The 18,408-nt window shown below is 37.2% G+C and overlaps 7 protein-coding genes and 2 non-coding genes across 10 annotated transcripts; 2 read left to right on the forward strand and 7 right to left on the reverse strand.

Annotated features, from left to right (window-relative positions):
* Positions 1 to 588: 588 nt before the first annotated feature.
* Positions 589 to 1,730, reverse strand: LOC111215561 (ubiquitin-60S ribosomal protein L40). The gene is made up of 5 exons (XM_022719213.2): positions 1,554 to 1,730; positions 1,356 to 1,442; positions 1,173 to 1,275; positions 822 to 888; positions 589 to 725 (listed from the first exon to the last, which is right to left on the reverse strand). The coding sequence occupies exons 1-5, from the start codon at positions 1,654 to 1,656 to the stop codon at positions 699 to 701; spliced, it is 387 nt and encodes a 128-aa protein (XP_022574934.1). The 5' UTR covers positions 1,657 to 1,730; the 3' UTR covers positions 589 to 698.
* A 1,030-nt stretch (positions 1,731 to 2,760) lies between these two features.
* On the reverse strand, positions 2,761 to 4,025 carry LOC106451136 (40S ribosomal protein S14-2). Its single transcript, XM_048774507.1, has 5 exons — positions 3,871 to 4,025; positions 3,570 to 3,689; positions 3,428 to 3,473; positions 3,094 to 3,309; positions 2,761 to 3,008 (listed from the first exon to the last, which is right to left on the reverse strand). The coding sequence occupies exons 1-5, from the start codon at positions 3,871 to 3,873 to the stop codon at positions 2,941 to 2,943; spliced, it is 453 nt and encodes a 150-aa protein (XP_048630464.1). The 5' UTR covers positions 3,874 to 4,025; the 3' UTR covers positions 2,761 to 2,940.
* Positions 4,026 to 4,125: 100 nt separating this feature from the next.
* On the reverse strand, positions 4,126 to 4,205 carry TRNAL-UAG. The gene has a single exon. It is a non-coding gene; the product is annotated as a tRNA-Leu (tRNA).
* A 268-nt stretch (positions 4,206 to 4,473) lies between these two features.
* Positions 4,474 to 4,547, reverse strand: TRNAN-GUU. Its single transcript has one exon. It is a non-coding gene; the product is annotated as a tRNA-Asn (tRNA).
* A 220-nt stretch (positions 4,548 to 4,767) lies between these two features.
* On the reverse strand, positions 4,768 to 6,334 carry LOC106451137 (peptidyl-prolyl cis-trans isomerase CYP18-2). The gene is made up of 5 exons (XM_048774515.1): positions 6,115 to 6,334; positions 5,877 to 5,972; positions 5,722 to 5,783; positions 5,171 to 5,304; positions 4,768 to 5,073 (listed from the first exon to the last, which is right to left on the reverse strand). The coding sequence occupies exons 1-5, from the start codon at positions 6,184 to 6,186 to the stop codon at positions 4,943 to 4,945; spliced, it is 495 nt and encodes a 164-aa protein (XP_048630472.1). The 5' UTR covers positions 6,187 to 6,334; the 3' UTR covers positions 4,768 to 4,942.
* Positions 6,335 to 8,284: 1,950 nt separating this feature from the next.
* On the reverse strand, positions 8,285 to 9,432 carry LOC111205636 (glycine-rich protein DOT1-like). The gene has a single exon (XM_022701764.2). The coding sequence runs from the start codon at positions 9,391 to 9,393 to the stop codon at positions 8,518 to 8,520; it is 876 nt and encodes a 291-aa protein (XP_022557485.2). The 5' UTR covers positions 9,394 to 9,432; the 3' UTR covers positions 8,285 to 8,517.
* Positions 9,433 to 13,385: 3,953 nt separating this feature from the next.
* Positions 13,386 to 14,576, forward strand: LOC106454708 (casparian strip membrane protein 1). The gene is made up of 3 exons (XM_048774514.1): positions 13,386 to 13,774; positions 13,979 to 14,102; positions 14,194 to 14,576. The coding sequence occupies exons 1-3, from the start codon at positions 13,491 to 13,493 to the stop codon at positions 14,407 to 14,409; spliced, it is 624 nt and encodes a 207-aa protein (XP_048630471.1). The 5' UTR covers positions 13,386 to 13,490; the 3' UTR covers positions 14,410 to 14,576.
* A 697-nt stretch (positions 14,577 to 15,273) lies between these two features.
* On the forward strand, positions 15,274 to 17,069 carry LOC106454709 (casparian strip membrane protein 1-like). Of its 2 annotated transcripts, XM_048774531.1 has the most exons (3): positions 15,274 to 16,339; positions 16,508 to 16,631; positions 16,719 to 17,069. In XM_048774531.1, the coding sequence occupies exons 1-3, from the start codon at positions 16,056 to 16,058 to the stop codon at positions 16,932 to 16,934; spliced, it is 624 nt and encodes a 207-aa protein (XP_048630488.1). In that variant the 5' UTR covers positions 15,274 to 16,055; the 3' UTR covers positions 16,935 to 17,069. The 2 variants fall into 2 exon arrangements, with proteins under 2 accessions (XP_048630488.1, XP_048630487.1); XM_048774530.1 differs by having other exon boundaries at positions 16,508 to 17,069.
* LOC111215563 (probable F-box protein At2g36090) lies at positions 17,061 to 18,172 on the reverse strand. The gene has a single exon (XM_022719214.2). It carries the CDS (start codon positions 18,058 to 18,060, stop codon positions 17,116 to 17,118), a length of 945 nt encoding a protein of 314 aa, XP_022574935.1. The 5' UTR covers positions 18,061 to 18,172; the 3' UTR covers positions 17,061 to 17,115.
* Between the last annotated feature and the right edge of the window lie 236 nt (positions 18,173 to 18,408).

An 18,408-nucleotide genomic window follows, 5' to 3' on the forward strand; every position in this document is an offset into this window, starting at 1 on the left:
CTAAATTTACAATTTGTTGTATGCTACAAATAATTTATTCACTATTAATTATATAAAACAAATAGCATTGTATAAAAAATGAAACATATACCCGTGTCAGAATCTAGTTTTATATTATACATCAATAGCAATTATTCACTTGGGGTTTTCTTACAATCTCGTTCGTAAGCTGCTTATAAAGCTTAAAATAAAACATCTTATGATACTGGTAGTGATTTGGTCATTCATTTAGAAAGTGGAACCATCAACAAAGCATAACTAGAAGCAAGCCGAGACTTGGTGATAGTACTGCAGGCTCATATAGACAAAGATGCAAACAAAGCTTATGTGGGTGATGTACTTTTCACAGCTATAGCAATTGGAATCATCATAACTAGCAAAAATAGTTGTGGAAGTGTCTCTGAATTGAAGGTAAACCGGATTTATGACAACAATGATTTAGAATCATACCGGAAATTTAATTTCTTATTATTGTTATGTCAAATTCTCCTATAATGGAATATGTTCTACATCAACTATTAGCAAATTAAATAAGATGATAAAAAGTTGGAATTTGTAAAGAAAAAAAAAAGCCAAAGACAATTCAGATTTACTAACGAAAATCTTTTAGGATTAAAATTCACTGAAACGAGTTTGTGTCAAAACACTAGAGATGTCTTTCAAGGAAAAAAAACACATAGATAAATAAACAAAACAGATCACTTGATCTTCTTCTTGGGCCTCAACTGCAAAAAAGATTCAGAAATCATAAATTAATTAACTAATCACACAATAAAAAAACTCTATAAAGTAACAAAAAAGAAAAGAGAGAGAAGCAAAACCTGGTTGCTGTGGCCACACTTCTTCTTCCTGCAGTTGACAGCCCTTGGATGAAGACGAGCGTAACACCTAAAATCAAATTACATTACTCTACATGAGACATAAAAGACACTCGTATCACATAAAACAAAACACACACTTCATCCACAAGAACATTATTGTATATGATTAAAAATAATAACAGTATTAATTATAATTTGTGTTAATGCTTCTCAAATTACAGACAAAATGAACAAGTAACACATAGACAATGAGATGCTATAGAAACTCTACCATTACTCTAATACTAAACTAGATTCACCAATCAAGTTCGGAAACAAAGAAGAAAAGAGACTGGAGTGAGGGAAGCTTACTTGCGGCAGATCATCTTGTCTTGATTATACTTACGAGCCAAAGCCATCAGAGACGGCTCGATGATACCTCCCCTAAGCCTCAGGACAAGATGCAGAGTCGACTCTGTTTCAAACCAAAAAACAGAGCACTTAATAAAATAAAATTCATTTTCGAGAGAGAGAGATTAAAAGAATCGTTTTAACCTTTCTGGATGTTGTAGTCAGCCAAGGTACGACCATCTTCAAGCTGTTTTCCGGCGAAGATCAACCTCTGCTGATCCGGAGGGATCCCTGAAACAGAGCAAAAACAGATTAGATCACAAGTTCACAGCTTTAAAAGTTCTTCAAAAAAAAAAAAAAAAAGTTCACAGCTTTTAACAAGACAGAGCTGGGTGTTGTTACCTTCTTTGTCCTGGATCTTGGCCTTGACATTGTCGATGGTGTCGCTGCTCTCCACCTCGAGGGTGATGGTCTTGCCCGTCAGCGTCTTCACGAATATCTGCATCTTCTTCTTCTTCTCCGCCGCAAAAGTATCAGAAAAGGTTACAAAGTGGAGAGAAAGATTAGTATTTAAAGTCAGCTCCCTCCTCCAGTTCTATATTTCTAGGGTTTTTGATGTGGGCTTTTCGAATGGGCTCTTGATTGGTAAGCCCACTAACTTATGCACATGCACATGTGAAATGTGACAATGTCAAACCATGATTGAGCGGACTCGTTTAACTCGCAATAACATTTGATTATGTTTCTTAACTTTTGCCAAAATCTTTTGCTTTTTGGATATTAATCTAAAGCCCAGCTCTACATATCAATCTAAAGCCCAGCTCTACTGTGGTTGAAAAATACAATGAAAGATGTTAGGTTGCGTTGGTTCCAAGTAGTGAATCAGGGTGGAACTAGACTACTTTATTGTATATGTGGTAGAAATCTTGTGTGGTCATAAGCTTTGTACTAAGAATTGGTGAAATGAAATGTTGTTGTTGAGCCAAAAAAAAAAAAAAGCCCAGCTCTACATATCGAGATGAATGGAGCATTTAATGAAGAGTTGTCTATAATAAACGTCTAAAGGAAAACTGTAAACATCAACTTCATTCCACTTGATATTGAAAGTAACTACACCTATGAATATGATAAAGAGAAAACTGTTGATGTTCTTTATGTATTGGGGGTGATTGGTATGTGGTTTGAGTAATTTTCACACCCCATTTTCTTTCTACAGCCACTTTAATTTATGAATCAAGTTTTTAAGAAATAATAATTTACACCTACAGCTTATAAGTTAAAATAGAAAACATATTAGATCTGAAATCAATTTTTCCAGAAATTTATATTTAGTGCTTTGAAAGTTATTAATATTATACAGCAATAGCAATTGAAACTTCATTCCTATAATTCTAAATCAAATCACAGTTTACCAATCAAACTCATTATTTCACTGAAGATTATTACCAAAAGAAAAAATTAGTGGATCTATATGCTAGTTTTCTAGCTTATCGTTCGAAGGAAAAATATGATAGAAGAGCAACGATTTACTTCATCACACTGAAATAACCACACCACTACAGATCTCGAAATAAACATGATGCAAACTTGTATAAGAGACTTTTGACGATAATGATAACACCAATGAAGTCATTCACCAAGGCCATAGGCTAATGATCGTAGGATATATGTTGTTCAATTTAATAAATAAAAAAAAGCATTCAACTTCGACACTTAGTTCACAAAACTTAAAAAACAAATTGTTCTGACAAAATGAAACGCATGAGAGGCTTAAATAGCCACAGAAAACTCAGAGCCTCCTTCCTCTTCTACCACCCTTTCGGCGGGTACTGTCCGTTGGGATCGGAGTAACATCCTCTGAAACAACAACAACAAGTACAATGTTAGAAATGCTCACTAAACCAAGTCTTAGTTGAGATTAGCTTATGGCAATGAGGCTTACCAATGCGGCCAATTTTCATGCCGGAACGGGCAAGAGCTCTAAGAGCGGACTGAGCACCGGGACCAGGTGTCTTGGTCTTGTTTCCACCCGTAGCACGGAGCTTCACGTGCATAGCGGTGATTCCAAGCTCCTTGCATCGCTGAGCAACGTCTTGCGCAGCAAGCATAGCTGCGTAAGGCGATGACTCATCCCTGTCAGCTTTCACCTTCATTCCACCTAATAAATTAAAAAACACTCGCCATTTAATTTCCTAGTTGTGAGACTCAATACATCTAACACATACTAAACAACACACGGACGATAACATATGTGTTCTCAATGAATAGATGCTGACCAGTGATACGGACAAGGGTTTCACGTCCAGACAAATCAGTAACGTGCTGCAAAAACGTATCAGACACAACAATGTAAGTAAGCTTCACATATACTTCTAGAGATATAATAGAAATTGGTGACAAATAAAAAAGAAACAATACAATGAAAGTGTCGTTGAAGGAAGCGAAGATGTGAACAACACCGAAGACTTGCTCTCCATCACGAACAGCTGGTCCAAGTGTCACTGTCTCTTCCTTCGGCTCTCTTGTCTTTCTCCTCGACTATACATAACAAATAACACTTCAACTTTCATTACTCTTATCCGATCAATTAAACATAATTAAGATCAACGCAAATCTAATGCTTAAACAATTCAACGCCCAGATAACGAAGACCTAACATGTATAATCAAAATCTGAGATAAACTGAGAAATGTGAAAGCTTTGTAAAGACGAAGCTTACCATTGTTAAAGATCACAGCAAGGTCACTTCTTCCTTCTGTAGTTTCCGCCTTGGCTTAGAGGAAGAGAGTGCAGGGATAAAAATGAAATTGATTTTTATAATTAGGGTTTCTGAGTGAGCCCTTTCGTTTAGGGTTTTGATATTCGTTTTGGGCTGTGTTTCATTAGTATTGGGCTGAATGTACTTTAACATTCATTTGTTGATGCCTTGATTAACGACGTCGTATCATTAATTTGAAGAAACAAAAAAGATATCTGACAGCTGTGGGATTTGAACCCACGCCCTTGCGGACCAGAGCCTAAATCTGGCGCCTTAGACCACTCGGCCAAACTGTCTTTTGTTCATGCAGGTACTTAAATTGGATTTAGCGCTTAGTGTACGAAACACTGATGTGTTTTGAATTTGACAGGGTATCCGTTTTGATAATTTGTTTTAAACTTTTCATAATCAACAATTCATCTGATCTAATTCTTTAGCCCAAAATTGTTGAAATACATATCAATCGAAAACAGAAACACAAATTACCTTGAGAGGAAGAGTTACATTCGCCCACTGTTGCCAAACGAAAAGATTACAAAATAAAAACAATCATATGTAAACTTTCGCTAGAAGGAGGGGTCGAACCTCCGACCTTGTGGTTAACAGCCACACGCTCTAACTAACTGAGCTATTCCAGCTTTGAATGCTCTATAATTCAACATTGTGTGTTAAAAAGGAGATTTTCGAATCTCAATATAATAATTATCTCACAGTGCCCAGAGAAACACCATCTTCTTCCACCTATGGCAAAACATTTGCTACAAATGGCCTTTCAATTTGAAGGGCACGTTGTATAGTCAATATTCATTTATTTGTGCAAATGTATGATGAAATCAATCCCATACGGTATAGAGAAACTAGGATAAGATGATTTTTGATAGAAACGATCCATATTACAAAAACAGAGATGGTGAACTGAATTAAATCAACCTTGTAACTTTTTATTGGTCAGGAAGAAAACATTTTCCATAGTAGTAGCAAGGATCAGTACAGAGTTAATTCTTCATGTCGTCATCGTTTACTTATGCTGCTTCTAATCAACCACTTTGGTCCTCAGAATCTTCACTTCATGGATTGGCCTGTCGGTGTTATCGGTTTGGACACTACCGAGCCTCTTGATCACCTCCATACCACGACAGACTCTGCCAAATATCGTGTGCTTTCCTGGAAGATGATCACAGAGAGATGTCAACAGACGAACACAATTAAGTGACATCATAGCAAATTAGACCAGTGTTTTCGAGAGATGGATGTGTGTTACCATCCAAGGAGGGTGCTGGTGCTAAAGTGATGAAGAACTGACTCCCGTTGGTGTTGGGACCAGCGTTTGCCATTGACAAAATCCCAGCTCCTGTGTGCTTCAACTCAGGCTTTATCTCGTCCTCAAACTTGGAACTAGTACAAGAACAATGGCAAAAGACCCATTATCTCTAAACCAATAAAGTAGTAGCTCTATGTTTCTAAGCCTCTAAACACACATCAGCGGACGCAAAACAAGTAAAGCGGAGAATCAAATCAATAGAGTAAACTGAGGATTGTTGAGATATCTAGAACCTTAGTCGACTATATATAACATGTTCAGTAAGTTATGAATAACGTTTTGCCCAAATTCAAAATCTATGCAAGTCTTGAGTGAGTATAAGACGAAAAAAAAACTTATTTAAATCTGTTCACACTGAATATAACCTTAATAGAGCTAACTTCACTATAAACCTTCATCAAAGCTTAGCCATGTTCTGATCCAAATTCGTTTACTAACATATCCATGGAATCAACCAGCATTGATCAAAGAAAGACAATGAGAGAATGTACCCATAAATGGATTGGCCACCTCTTCCAGTTCCAGTAGGATCTCCACCTTGCACAATGAAATCCTGAAACAAATAAAATACCAAAGGAACAAACTTTCATCATCAAAGTGATCTCAGTACAACAAAACACTCAGATTAGGAAAATAAAGAACGGACCTTGATGATCCTGTGAAAGAGAACGTTGTCATAGTAACCTCTCCGTGATAGCTCCACGAAGTTACGGCAAGTTCTCGGGGAGTGTTTGTAATACATCTGAGATCAAACTTACAAACATCAAATCACTGTAAACCCCTTTCTAAAACCCTAAATCTAGATCTCAGGATCGAGCGTTATCAGTTAGAAACCTAATAGAAATGCAAGTAAGAGAGAGAGAGAGAGAGAGAGAGAGAGAAACCTCGACGGTGAACGGACCCATGGAGGTCTCCAGTGTAACCTCCGGGGGGCTTCCTTCAGGTCTCGCCGTCATTTTTTTTCGGAGACGGAGAGAGAGAGCAGCGACTCGTCAGGAACCTAGTGAGAGAGACTCATGATGAGACGTTTACTCTAAAGTCGTTATCGGGTCGGATCTGATTCTTTCTCTGTCATGGGTCGACCCGAGATTTTTAAAACACTTGGGCCTAGTGCAAGTCCATTGTGTGTATATCTCACAAGGCCACATCATAAATGATGCCATGAGAGAAAACGGATCAAATCTATGCAATTACAAATTTAGCTAGTTTTTATTTGTGTTTCGGTTTGTTTTGAAAATGAAAATATCTTATACTACTATTTTCATACAAATGATGGTATTTTCTTGTGATATCTCTAGCATATTAAAAAAAAAAAATGACAAGTTTTGTTTGAAATAACTCACACCTTTTAGTAAATAACGTCGAAAATATTTATATAGAAATAGAACCATCCAAAAACTTACTTTAGTTACCCAAAAGTAGATAACTGGGAACACTAAAATGAAAAAAAAAATCAAATTTAAATTATACTTTTATAGGGTGATTCTTTTTTTTTTTTTTTTTTTTGCTAAGAATGTTAATATATCATAAAGATAGAGATTGTTTCTTACAAAAGATACTAATCTATACAACACAACGCCCTGGCAAAAAAGAAAGTAAAAACAGGGTAGTTGGTAGGGTAACATCATATTGGAGTCCAAAGGAGTCCCATAGGATTATAGGGTGATTCTTACTGGGTGATAAGCCATCTAATTCATTATTATTATTTTAACAGAATGTTGAATTATACTAAAAGAACATGTTTCTGTTAAAGTGCTTCTGTTTAGAATTTGAGAGAAAATGAGAATTGATCTATTTGTTTGATTTGGTGCTAATCCAAAATGCTACATTATCTTCAACTCTTTTGTTCCCATGTTCAGTGTGGTGGCCATTCGGGGATATATCTACACTGTACCAATATATAAATTTGTTTCTATCGGAGATAACCGGATCAACCATAACATATATTAAAAAAAAAAATCAGTTGTGCAAACGATCCACATGAGAAAATAGTTTTTTTGTCATTGCATTTGGGAACCAAATACTCTTTGTCCATGGTAGATGAACATGCACTTGAGGAATCCGATTCCTTCTTTCTTGTTTCTTCATGACTTACTTCTCCATATATAACGCTCAAGTTGTAGTTTATGGTTGTTCATGACATCTTCCAAACTATTCAGCTCATCTATAAAATATCTTGTCTTCTAAGTCTTTGAATTCATTCCTCTACCATGGCATTCTCTGGAATTCTCATATCTATATGAAAATTTTCTCCCATCATATCACTATATCAGAGTCTCCTCAAATTAGACCACAAGTCATGTCAGAATGATGTATTATTTCCGCTTTGAATGTCAATTTTATGAAAAGATTTTGTCAATGATCTCATCTTTATCTGCATCCATGAATTTGTTTACTTTGTTTCCCTTCTCGACCAGATAATAATTCCTTCACGGATCTAATATAGCCATATCTCATTCACATAGGTGAACTGGGAGAGAAAATTCCCATAAGCATTAAACAGCTTGCCATATAAATCTCCTTTAAGATTCTCAAACCCAAACATTCCATTATGTTCAGTTTGCATATATCGTCCTTGCCGTATAATTTTTTTACGGCAAACGAATATTCTATTACTCAAACTTAAGGTGGGCTGGGGAGCCAAACTCTTCGGTTGTGTTTTTCGGACTTCAATATCACCAACTTTCCAAGGACGCAGAATGAGATTGCGGATTCGTTAGCTAGAAATGCACGTTCTTTTCATAGATCCTTATGTTTTATTGGTTGTTTTATTCCGGTCTGCCTCCCCAGACCACCTCAAGTTTGAGTAATAGAATAGCCGTTTACCGTAAAAAAAATTAGATTTTATGCTTGACAAACCAATTTCTTCCGTCAATGGCCTTACCTTTCTCACAGGACAAACACATTAACCCAATAGTAAATCCTCACCATGCACATCTGATTAATATCTTCATATATATTGGTATAATGGAAACAGGAACATGACAAATATACAACTCATAGTAAACCCTCACCATGCACGTCCCCTTGATATCTTGATATATATTAGTAAAATGAAAACAGGAACACTCATGATATCTTCATTTTCGTTTATATAAACTTGATACACACGAAGCAGCATACAGCATTGGTACAATTAGAAACTTCAACAATAGCCATTTTTAGGGCTTATTATACAGAGGACTTGCGTACTTATTACCACATATATGGTGTAAATATAGTCTCTTACGAGTTATATGACACTTTACTCAATGGCCCTTACGCTCCACATAGATAATTTCACGGTGTTAATAGCCACCACCGCCTTCTCCCCTACCAGCACCGCCACCGTGTCCAGATCCAGCAGCTGCATAACCTCCACCTCCTCCTCCGCCACCTCCAGCTCCACCACCACCGCCTCCTCCACCACCGTGTCCTCCTTCTCCACCACCACCACCGTATCCCTCTCCAGCTCCACCTCCGGCACCATAACCACCACCGTGAGCTCCACCGGCGCCAGAACCTCCTCCTCCACCGCCTCCTTTTCCCCCGCCTCCACCACCTCCATGTCCACCTGCACCGCCACCTCCATATCCTCCTCCAGCACCAGCGCCTTCTCCACCACCGTACCCACCACCATGTGCACCTCCACCTCCTCCACCACCTCCATTTCCACCGCCTCCACCACCTCCATGTCCACCTGCACCGCCACCTCCATATCCTCCTCCAGCACCAGCACCTTCTCCACCACCGTATCCACCACCATGCGCACCGCCAGCTCCTCCACCACCACCTCCTCCGCTTCCTCCACCTCCACCATGTCCTCCAGCTCCTCCGCCTCCGTATCCAGCTCCACCACCTTCACCGCTTCCACCTCCATAACCAGATCCTCCTCCAGGACCACCACCACCACCTCCACCAGCACCACCACCATGTCCACCGCCTCCTCCTCCACCAATGCCTTCAGCTCCACCGTAACCAGCACCACCTCCTTCTCCGCCGCCACCACCAACACCAACACCAGCATCAACTCCAATACCATAACCAGCATGCAAACTACTTTTCTCGCCGTATCCGGCGACTTCATCCTCGGGTTCATAGGAGGAAAGAAGTGCTCGTCTTGCAGAACATAACCCTAAACCTATTAAGAAACATAGGAAGAAAAGATTTTTGTGATTAGCCATGTTTCACTCTTTCTTCTTACGATTTTGTTGTGTGATGAGTTTGCTTGAGAATGTGTCCGTATTTATAGGCATTTCACCAGACCCAACCGCGTTGGTTGCACATAGGATAAGATGTCCTAATGCTCAGTTGTTGGGGCCCAAACCTCACCTATCAATTCCATCCAGTGTATCTATGATTTTTGTTGCTTTGATGCATGTTGTAGTGTCATTATAAAAAAAATCTTCTATGTATGCCGGCTTTGAAGTATATAATTAATCATATGGTAGAACACCAATATTTTAAGATATAAATGACGGAGTAAAATCTAAACTGGAAAACATAAAAGTGAAATGTTTGTTTTAAGACGTTTCATACAGAAAATAGTATTGTTTATCAATTGTGACAATATACATTTTCATCATTATTTATTTGGTTGATCGTTCATTTACAAATTCTTTCAAATTAGAAAGCACTCAAATTCTACATCTAGAGATTAGAGTATTTTAGTGGAATGGGGCATCAGTATAATAAGCCATATATAATAACATCTTTGTCGATCATCAATGAATCGAAGTCACAAGAAAGTTTGAAAATGATAACTATTAACACCTTCGGTTTATGTTCGATAGACTGATATTACTCTTATCCACATTCCTTCGTTACCTAAGGGCTTTATCACATATTGAACACTAATAATTTCAGATTCACTTATCACTAAGCACGTAGTGCTACTTGTGTGTATTTTTGGTGTCTCCCACATTGCATAATGACATTTATATATAATCCAGTATAATGAATCAGACCTAATTTCTACATATTATCATATTGTTCTTTATGGATATCTGACTCACTCCTATGTCTACACTAACTTTGAAAATTTAAAATCAATTCCTAGCAACTTGTGTTTATTAGTGGTTCTTCTAATGTCTGGCAAGGCAATAAAACGTTGCATAAACGTAATTAATATGTTTGAACGTGATCACACCTTAGTTGCTCACGAGATCTATCAGAGCCGAGTATTTTAACCAAAGTTAGGTTATATATGGTTGAGTTATATAGTTATACTATATTCTTCTGCTCTCTTCACCATTTTAGGATGAATCATTTGTTGCTGGCCTTCAGTACTAACTAATATTGTTATTAGCATAGAGGTAGCCAACACAACGTTATGTAGCATGTATATATGTGTTCACTCTTTCCGTTTCTATTCGTCCTTTCATACAGTAATAAAAAAAATACGAGCTCTTGTATAGTTTAACACGATAAATATAAACGTTCATTAAACTAATTAGTTAAGATTATTGATACCTTGTGATTTCATTTCTAATAAAGAGTCAAAGTTCTTCCCTAGCTACCAAAGATTCAAAATTCTAGTGTTACCTTGTGATTTAATTTCTCTGCTGACTTTGTAAGAGCATGTCTGATCAGTTAATAAAACCCAGAGAAATCCTTTCCTTGGTGCTTATCTTCCGCAGGCCAATCGACGCTCTCTCAACGAACTAAAAAACATTCAGCTCTTTAGAGTTCTTAAATTGAACAATAAACCACGTGAGTTGTTTATCTTTTAGCTTCATCAACATTAATTATATCAACTGCATATACTATCTAGTATCCACTATATAATAACAGTTGGTAAGCTTTTTTAACAATGAAACTAAAATTCAGTAAATAAAATACATATATAAGAATTTGTAATGAATATCTATACGTTTTTTCATTATTCAGAAACTTGACAAAATAATTTTTTATTGGAAATAAAAGGCCATGTGAAATCATCATTAGTGGGTTGGCATTGCCAATGAAGTGTGCATCCAGCAAATTAGCAACGCTAGTGAAAATACTTTACAATCACATGTAATTCTATCTGTTAGGAAAGTTTTTTAAAATAAAAACAAATTTATAGGTTTCATCACAATAACCTTATTCACAATCATATAATAAACTATTCCTGTTTAGTTGATATTAATCTTTTGATTTTTAATTTGTTTGATTTCTTACCTAAATTTTTCTATATTTTGCACTACATGCAGTAGTTGAGGTCAATAATTTTTCTTTTTTTTAAAAAAAGTTAAGGTCAATAAATCTAATCCTCAAAATATCGGTATTTGATAGAAGATACTAGAATAGTTAATTAGTTGCCAAACAAAATTATTTCAATTATTGTTCAATGGTGCTTATAAATATAATACGGTACAAGTCGGATTGAACTTAAAAAAGTAGATTAGTCGCATATATCATTGTGAGAACCGTCTCAAATTATATTAAAGTCTTTTTCAAAAAATATTAACTATATATTTAACAATGTAATGAAACATTTTAAACGTTAATAGTTATATCTATATATTAGGTTTCTCTTCTAATCATAAACTATAAATTTAAAAATATATTAAATTTTTTAAAATTTAAACTAAATATAGGTGTTTATTTTAGAAATTTTCTTAGTATTTTTTTACTTTTAGACTCGGATCTTGTTCGACCGTTCCAGTAGCTCATGCTATTAGACAGTCCTGATCATTATATATTGTACTCCTTAGTAAATTAACATTTAAATTCCTAAATAATAGTCTTAGCAACAACAGAATAATAATTCCTAGCTAATAGTGTTTTGCGTTTTGCGTTTTGCTTAGTTATTGCCTACTGTGGACTCCGTACTCTCTATTTTCAATCAATATTGTAAATCTAGCTTTGGTTTATTGGTTATGAACTTTAAAAACCGAAGATTTTAATGTACCACTTAATAATAAACATTAATTTACCAATCATATTTCTTCCACATTTTTACTAATATTAAATTGGCACATGTAAAATATGTGAAACATGCATTGCAATCGAAATTAACTATGCCGAACCAAATCTATATCTGAACTGAACTGAACCAAATCAAAGTAAAAGCTCTGAATTAATCAAACAAACCTAACCTGAATTAAACCAAAATGTCCATTCGAATGTGAAAGGGTTGGCCGCAATAAAAAAAGTGTTTAGTTTTGTTTATATGAAACTGGACCCAACCATTTCACTTTGTTTCGCGAGTGCCTTCTTTTAATATTATCCCAAACTTTTGACAAATGGGTTTCGCCTTATGATTGTCATGGAAGATATGGAAACGCACACATATAAAATTCAAAAGCTTATAAGTTTACAAACAAACAAAAATAAAGGACCAAACCCAATGGTACAAAAGAAACATCGTTTTTGGGACAATGATTTTCTTTTCTCTAAATTTTGCAAAATATTTAGTTAAATCTAGATTAATATCAGCAATAGTTCATGTGGATTTGGTTTCTAGAATTTTTGTTTTCTTCTAAAACCAATATAATTTAAAATTCCATTAATCTACGTCGCAGATCCGACTAATCCAACGGAAATACGGTATCATACAATTCTAACATATCTTTTTGATTCAGTTAAAAATTCTATTTTGGGACTGGACTGGACTGGACTGGACTGTACTTTAGGCTTTAGCCTTAACGGAGAAGCATATATTGGTAGTGATGCTGATGCCAATTATGGTCCAAGTGAGAGTCCCACAATACTTGATCTTTAAGAAAATGGCAATATTGATCTTTAACATAATTCAGGAGTGATCAATATATATCATGCAAATTAGCATATTGAAGATCTGTGCTTCGTTGAAATCAGACAACTAATCTGAAAGTAGATATTTTAGTCACTTAATTAACAAAGCTTGATCGGTTGTACAATTGGCATGGAATAAATGAACATAAATCTTTTTTTTTTGTAACAAAATGAACATAAATCAATCACACGTTATTAAGCTCTTTTCTGCGTACGGATACCAACTTCGTTAGTTTACATATGATATAGGCAGCTTTTCTTTTGTTTGGAATGATTCGCTCAAAACCCAATTATGTGGAGGAAGTAAGAAACAACAACTCCTCGTCCGAGCTTCTAACTAATCAACTAACTCAATATTTATTATTTTTCTTTGATGAAAGCTCATCATCAAAGAGCTACTAACTATTTATACATATCCCTACTCAATACAGAGCACTATATAAACACTTGACTATCCCCCATTAGTTTCCCATCACAAGTACAAAGCATTTCAGTACACAAACAACAAACTTCTTTTTTTAAATCCCAATTGGAAGAGAGAATGGCGAAAGAGTCCACCACCATTGACGTCGGCGAGCCTAGCACCATAACCAAAAGTTCAAGCCATGTCGTAGTGGACCAGAAGAAGAAGAAGGGATTTGTGGCAGCAGCCGCTGGAGGTGGCTACAAGAGAGGTTTGGCCATATTCGATTTCCTCCTCCGTTTGGCGGCCATAGGAATCACCATCGGTGCTTCCTCAGTCATGTTTACCGCCGAAGAGACTCTTCCCTTCTTTACTCAGTTCTTGCAATTCCAAGCCGGCTACGATGACTTTCCCACATTCCAGTAAGTCGCTTTTCATGTTTTTAACATATGGTTACTTAAATCTTTTTTTTTTGTACATATGAACATATGATTTATTTTTTAACATAAATGAACATAAATCTTTTTTTTTGTAACATATGTACTTAAATGTTTTTAACATATGATTTATTTTAAACTTGTCCGGTCAATGAAAAAAAAAATTATAAATGTAAATCGTTTTTGAAGGTTCTTTGTGATATCCATCGCCATAGTCGCCAGCTATCTCGTCCTTTCACTTCCCTTCTCCATCGTATCTATTGTCCGTCCACTTGCGGTTGTACCCCGGCTCATCCTCCTCATCTCCGACACCGTAATTCCCCCTTTCATATATACACAATTCTATTCTCCAATTTTTATTTAAATTCATCATCTTATTCTTTCTTTTTAATGTATATTTCAAGGTGGTCCTGACGCTTACCACAGCAGCAGCAGCCGCTGCTGCCGCAATTGTCTACCTTGCACATAACGGCAACGCAAACACCAATTGGCTCCCCATTTGTCAGCAGTTTGGAGACTTCTGCCAGGCCACGAGTACTGCTGTTGTAGCCGCCTCTATCTCGGTTGTCTTCTTCGTCCTTCTCATCGTCATCTCAGCCATTGCCCTAAAAAGGCATTAATTTGATATTTGCCACGTGTGAAGATCGAAAAGGATCTATAAGTTATTCATGTGTATGTTTGTGGCGTGTGCTTTGTGTTAACATGAGATGTTAAGTATATGTGGTATCATTATGGTGTGGAAGTGTAACAAGAGTTCATATGTTTGAAGGAAAATTGTCTTGGTTCTCGTTTGATAATTGATAGTATAGCCTAAAAAATTAAATGTGAAATAAAGGCAAAACCCAACAAGAGATTAATCTCAGAGTCATCATAGTGTGCTCAAACTGCTCATAATCGAGGTCAAGTCAGGTCCACCCACTGCCCTTGATCGATTAAGCTCACTATTGTTTCGAGTGAACTTAGAATGTTGTACGGATTGCAGTCTTTTAATTTCCCAACGATCAATCTCCAACGATATCAACGAGCAAATGCAAGATGAGAATCTAAAAACATGCGTGAACCGAAAAAACCATATATAATACTTACCTTTTTGTAATCTTGTAACCAGTTATATAAGACATAAGTAACGAAAGTATTCTAGATTCGTTGTAAATTAATCTAACAGTTGCAAATTGTAATACTAGATTTCCAATTTTGTTAAAGAAAGTTCTAACAAATACCCATAAGTCCTCAACTTGACACATAAGCATAATTTCTACAAAAATCATAGAATCGTTTTAACCATACAAGTATATATGCATTATTCTCTCACGTTGATTTGAATTTAGACCTATTCTTTCTTTTTTATTAATCATACTGAGGTATCCCGACCCCATAGAAATAGTTCAGACTAGTCATGTGTTGCCATATGTTGGTCTCCTGTTCTGATGATACCGAAATATTAATTTCTCAGTGATTGAAATTTAAACCATGTGGCTTCACCGTATAATACTTTTGCCCTCGAGTTAATCACCACCGAGTGACAAGAACCTATTCTTTTTTAACATGTCACATTAATTAAACGAACTAACATTTGGTGTATTTGCATATAATATAAATAGATAATATATCCAGATGTTATAACGAAGAACATCGCCCTGAAGCTCTGTACTTGGCTTAAATCAAAAGGGTAAATAATTGATCAGTGGTAATTGGTGCCGGCGGATATATCAGCTGGTTCATCCTTCTCTTCTAAGCCCAAGAGATCAAGCGATATTGCAACTGAATGATTAATTAATTATGCATGACTAAGTTAATAACCATACGGAAAAATTGTGGTTCACGTGAAAATAACCAACTTGCAAGTACTTAGTCATTCAATTAACAAAGTTTGGTTGTACTATCGGCATGGGATATAATGAACATAATCAAGCTCTCTTGTCTGCGAATGGGTATGCCCACTTCATTAGACTTTACACATGATATTATAACATTTGTTTTTGACTTTAATTGTTAGCTCAAACCCAATTAAGTGGGTAATGGTAAGAAGCAACTACTCCTCTTCCCAGATCCCTAACAAATCAACTAACCTCAATCTTAAACAACTAAAAACCTCGTCATTAGTTAGCTTATTATTAATTGTTCCTAGTCAATCACTACTTTATACAATCACTATATAAACATTTGTCCATCTCCCATTTGTTTCCCACCAGTAGTACGAAGCATTTCAACACACAAACATAGACACACTTTGTCTTTAATATTTAAACCTCAATTGCAAGAGAAAATGGCGAAGGAGTCTACCACCATTGAGGTCGGCGAGCCCAGCACCGTGACCAAAAGTACAAGCCATGTCGTCGTGGACGAGAAGAAGAAGAAGGGCTTTGTGGCAGCCACCGCGGGAGGCGGTTACAAGAGAGGTTTGGCCATATTCGATTTCCTCCTACGTTTGGCGGCCATAGTAACAACGATCACGGCTTCTTCCGTCATGTACACCGCTGAGGAGACTCTTCCCTTCTTTACTCAGTTCTTACAGTTCCAAGCCGGCTACGATGACTTTGCCACATTTCAGTAAGTCCATTTTAACTATCTTAACGTATGATTACTAAGTTACATCATGTTTTTACACAATGAATGCGTATAGTATATCTCTAACTAGAGTGAAACATACGTCTTTACTTTGTAAGCTTGTCCGGTTAGTGACTTAATGAGATATATACATGTAAATCGTTTTTGAAGGTTTTTTGTGATAGCCATAGCCATGGTCGCCAGCTATCTCGTCCTTTCACTTCCTTTCTCCATTGTAACTATTATCCGTCCACTTGCAGCCGCACCCCGGTTGATCCTCCTCATCTCCGATACGGTAGCTTCACTAACAAAACTATTCCAAATTTTATTACAAAATTATAGATTTCATAGAAACTCATCCTCTTCTTATGTTATGGTGAAGGTGGTCGTGACGCTTGCCACATCAGCGGCGGCTGCGGCAGCTGCAATTGTCTACCTTGCACATAACGGCAACCCAAACACCAATTGGCTCCCCATTTGTCAGCAGTTTGGAGACTTCTGCCAAGCCGTGAGCAGCGCAGTTGTAGCCTCTTCTATCGCAGTTGTCTTCTTCATCATTCTCATAGTCATCTCAGCCATTGCCCTAAAAAAGCATTAATTTCTCATTTTCTTTCTTGTAAAGATCGTAACGGACCTATAGATGTTTTTTCTTGTGCTTGTTTGTGAGTATCATGATGTGGGTAAAGTAATTGAAGTTGTTTATGTTTTAATGCAAAGCTTTTGATTCATCTAGAGGCTCTTAAATATTGATTGATAATACTAAAACCTAAAAATAGAAGTTAACGAGACCAAAGACAAAACCCAACAAGTGTTCCAAACCCTAGAACCCCAACAACGACAGTTAAAATATCAAATACCCATTCTACCCTCATCTTCTTCTCTTTCAACTCTCTCTTCTTCTCCATAAACTCTTCGTGTCTCCACTTCGATTCCGCTTCTCTCCTTCTTCCATTGCCCCTCTTACCCTCCATTACACTCCTCAAAATGACCAAACTGTCCTTCCCGTTCAAACTCGTTCCCTCCATCTCCTCCACCTTAAGGCTCACCTCCTTCACGTGCATCTCCTCCTCTCCGCACGTGACCACCGTGATCACACACTCCACCGATCCCACCACCGTCGCGAATTTCGCCTCCACTTCACCGCTTAGCCAGTTCCTCTGCACGGACACCGGTCGGTGACTCGACAGATTCGCCGCACGCTTTCCGACCGGATCGATCACGATCCAGCTCAAAGTCAAATCCTGCTCTAGATCACGACACGTGTCCTCCGTCCACCGTCCTCGCTTGATCGGCGTCTCCACAGTGTCCTTCGCATCAACAAGATCAATCCTCAAGGGCGAGCTAAGGAACCACGCCGTAGTCGTCTCCGTCTTCACGACTCTACTGAGAATCAACTTCCCTCTGTAGTGCAGATCCACGGCGGAGATCAGCTCTGGAAAGGGACGGTCGAGATCAGAAACTGAACCACCAGTGTCAAGAACCGAATACACGTCGGAGAAAAAAGAACGGGGCTCATCGGAGATGGTGGCGGTGGAAGGCCACGTGGACCGGCAGATTTTGGACCAGAGGAGTTCATTGGACGCGAGCTTGTGAAGGAGTGTGGAGGCGCAGGAGAGGGAGGCTAGGGTTGGACCGTCGAGGCGCGTGAGGATGTGAGCCTCTATGATGTCTTGATGGACAGTGGAGATTAAATCCGTTACGGTGGAGGAGGAAGAGTCCGCCATTTTCACGGTGTTGAGTGATTATTTACTAATTGTGAGTGATTATTAGTTTATGATATTTGATTGATTACTGAAGGGGTTTATATAAGAGATTTATATAATGGCAACTTGACCTTTATCTAACGTCATTTCTTTAACTGCCCCCAATATTAATTATTAATAGAAATTAAAACTACATGATTGTAAATGAATTTTTGGGACGAATGTGAACTTTTATATCAGAAAAGTCCTGGCAAAGAATAATTAGCTCAAGCATCCACTACCACATATGCATCCAGTTTCGGCACAACTTGATTATCCTCTGGAAAAGTGTGTACATTCTATTCAAAATATAGGCTTGATGATTATAAG

Source organism: Brassica napus, unplaced genomic scaffold (assembly GCF_020379485.1).
Source record: "Brassica napus cultivar Da-Ae unplaced genomic scaffold, Da-Ae ScsIHWf_363;HRSCAF=573, whole genome shotgun sequence".
Lineage (NCBI taxonomy): Eukaryota > Viridiplantae > Streptophyta > Magnoliopsida > Brassicales > Brassicaceae > Brassica > Brassica napus.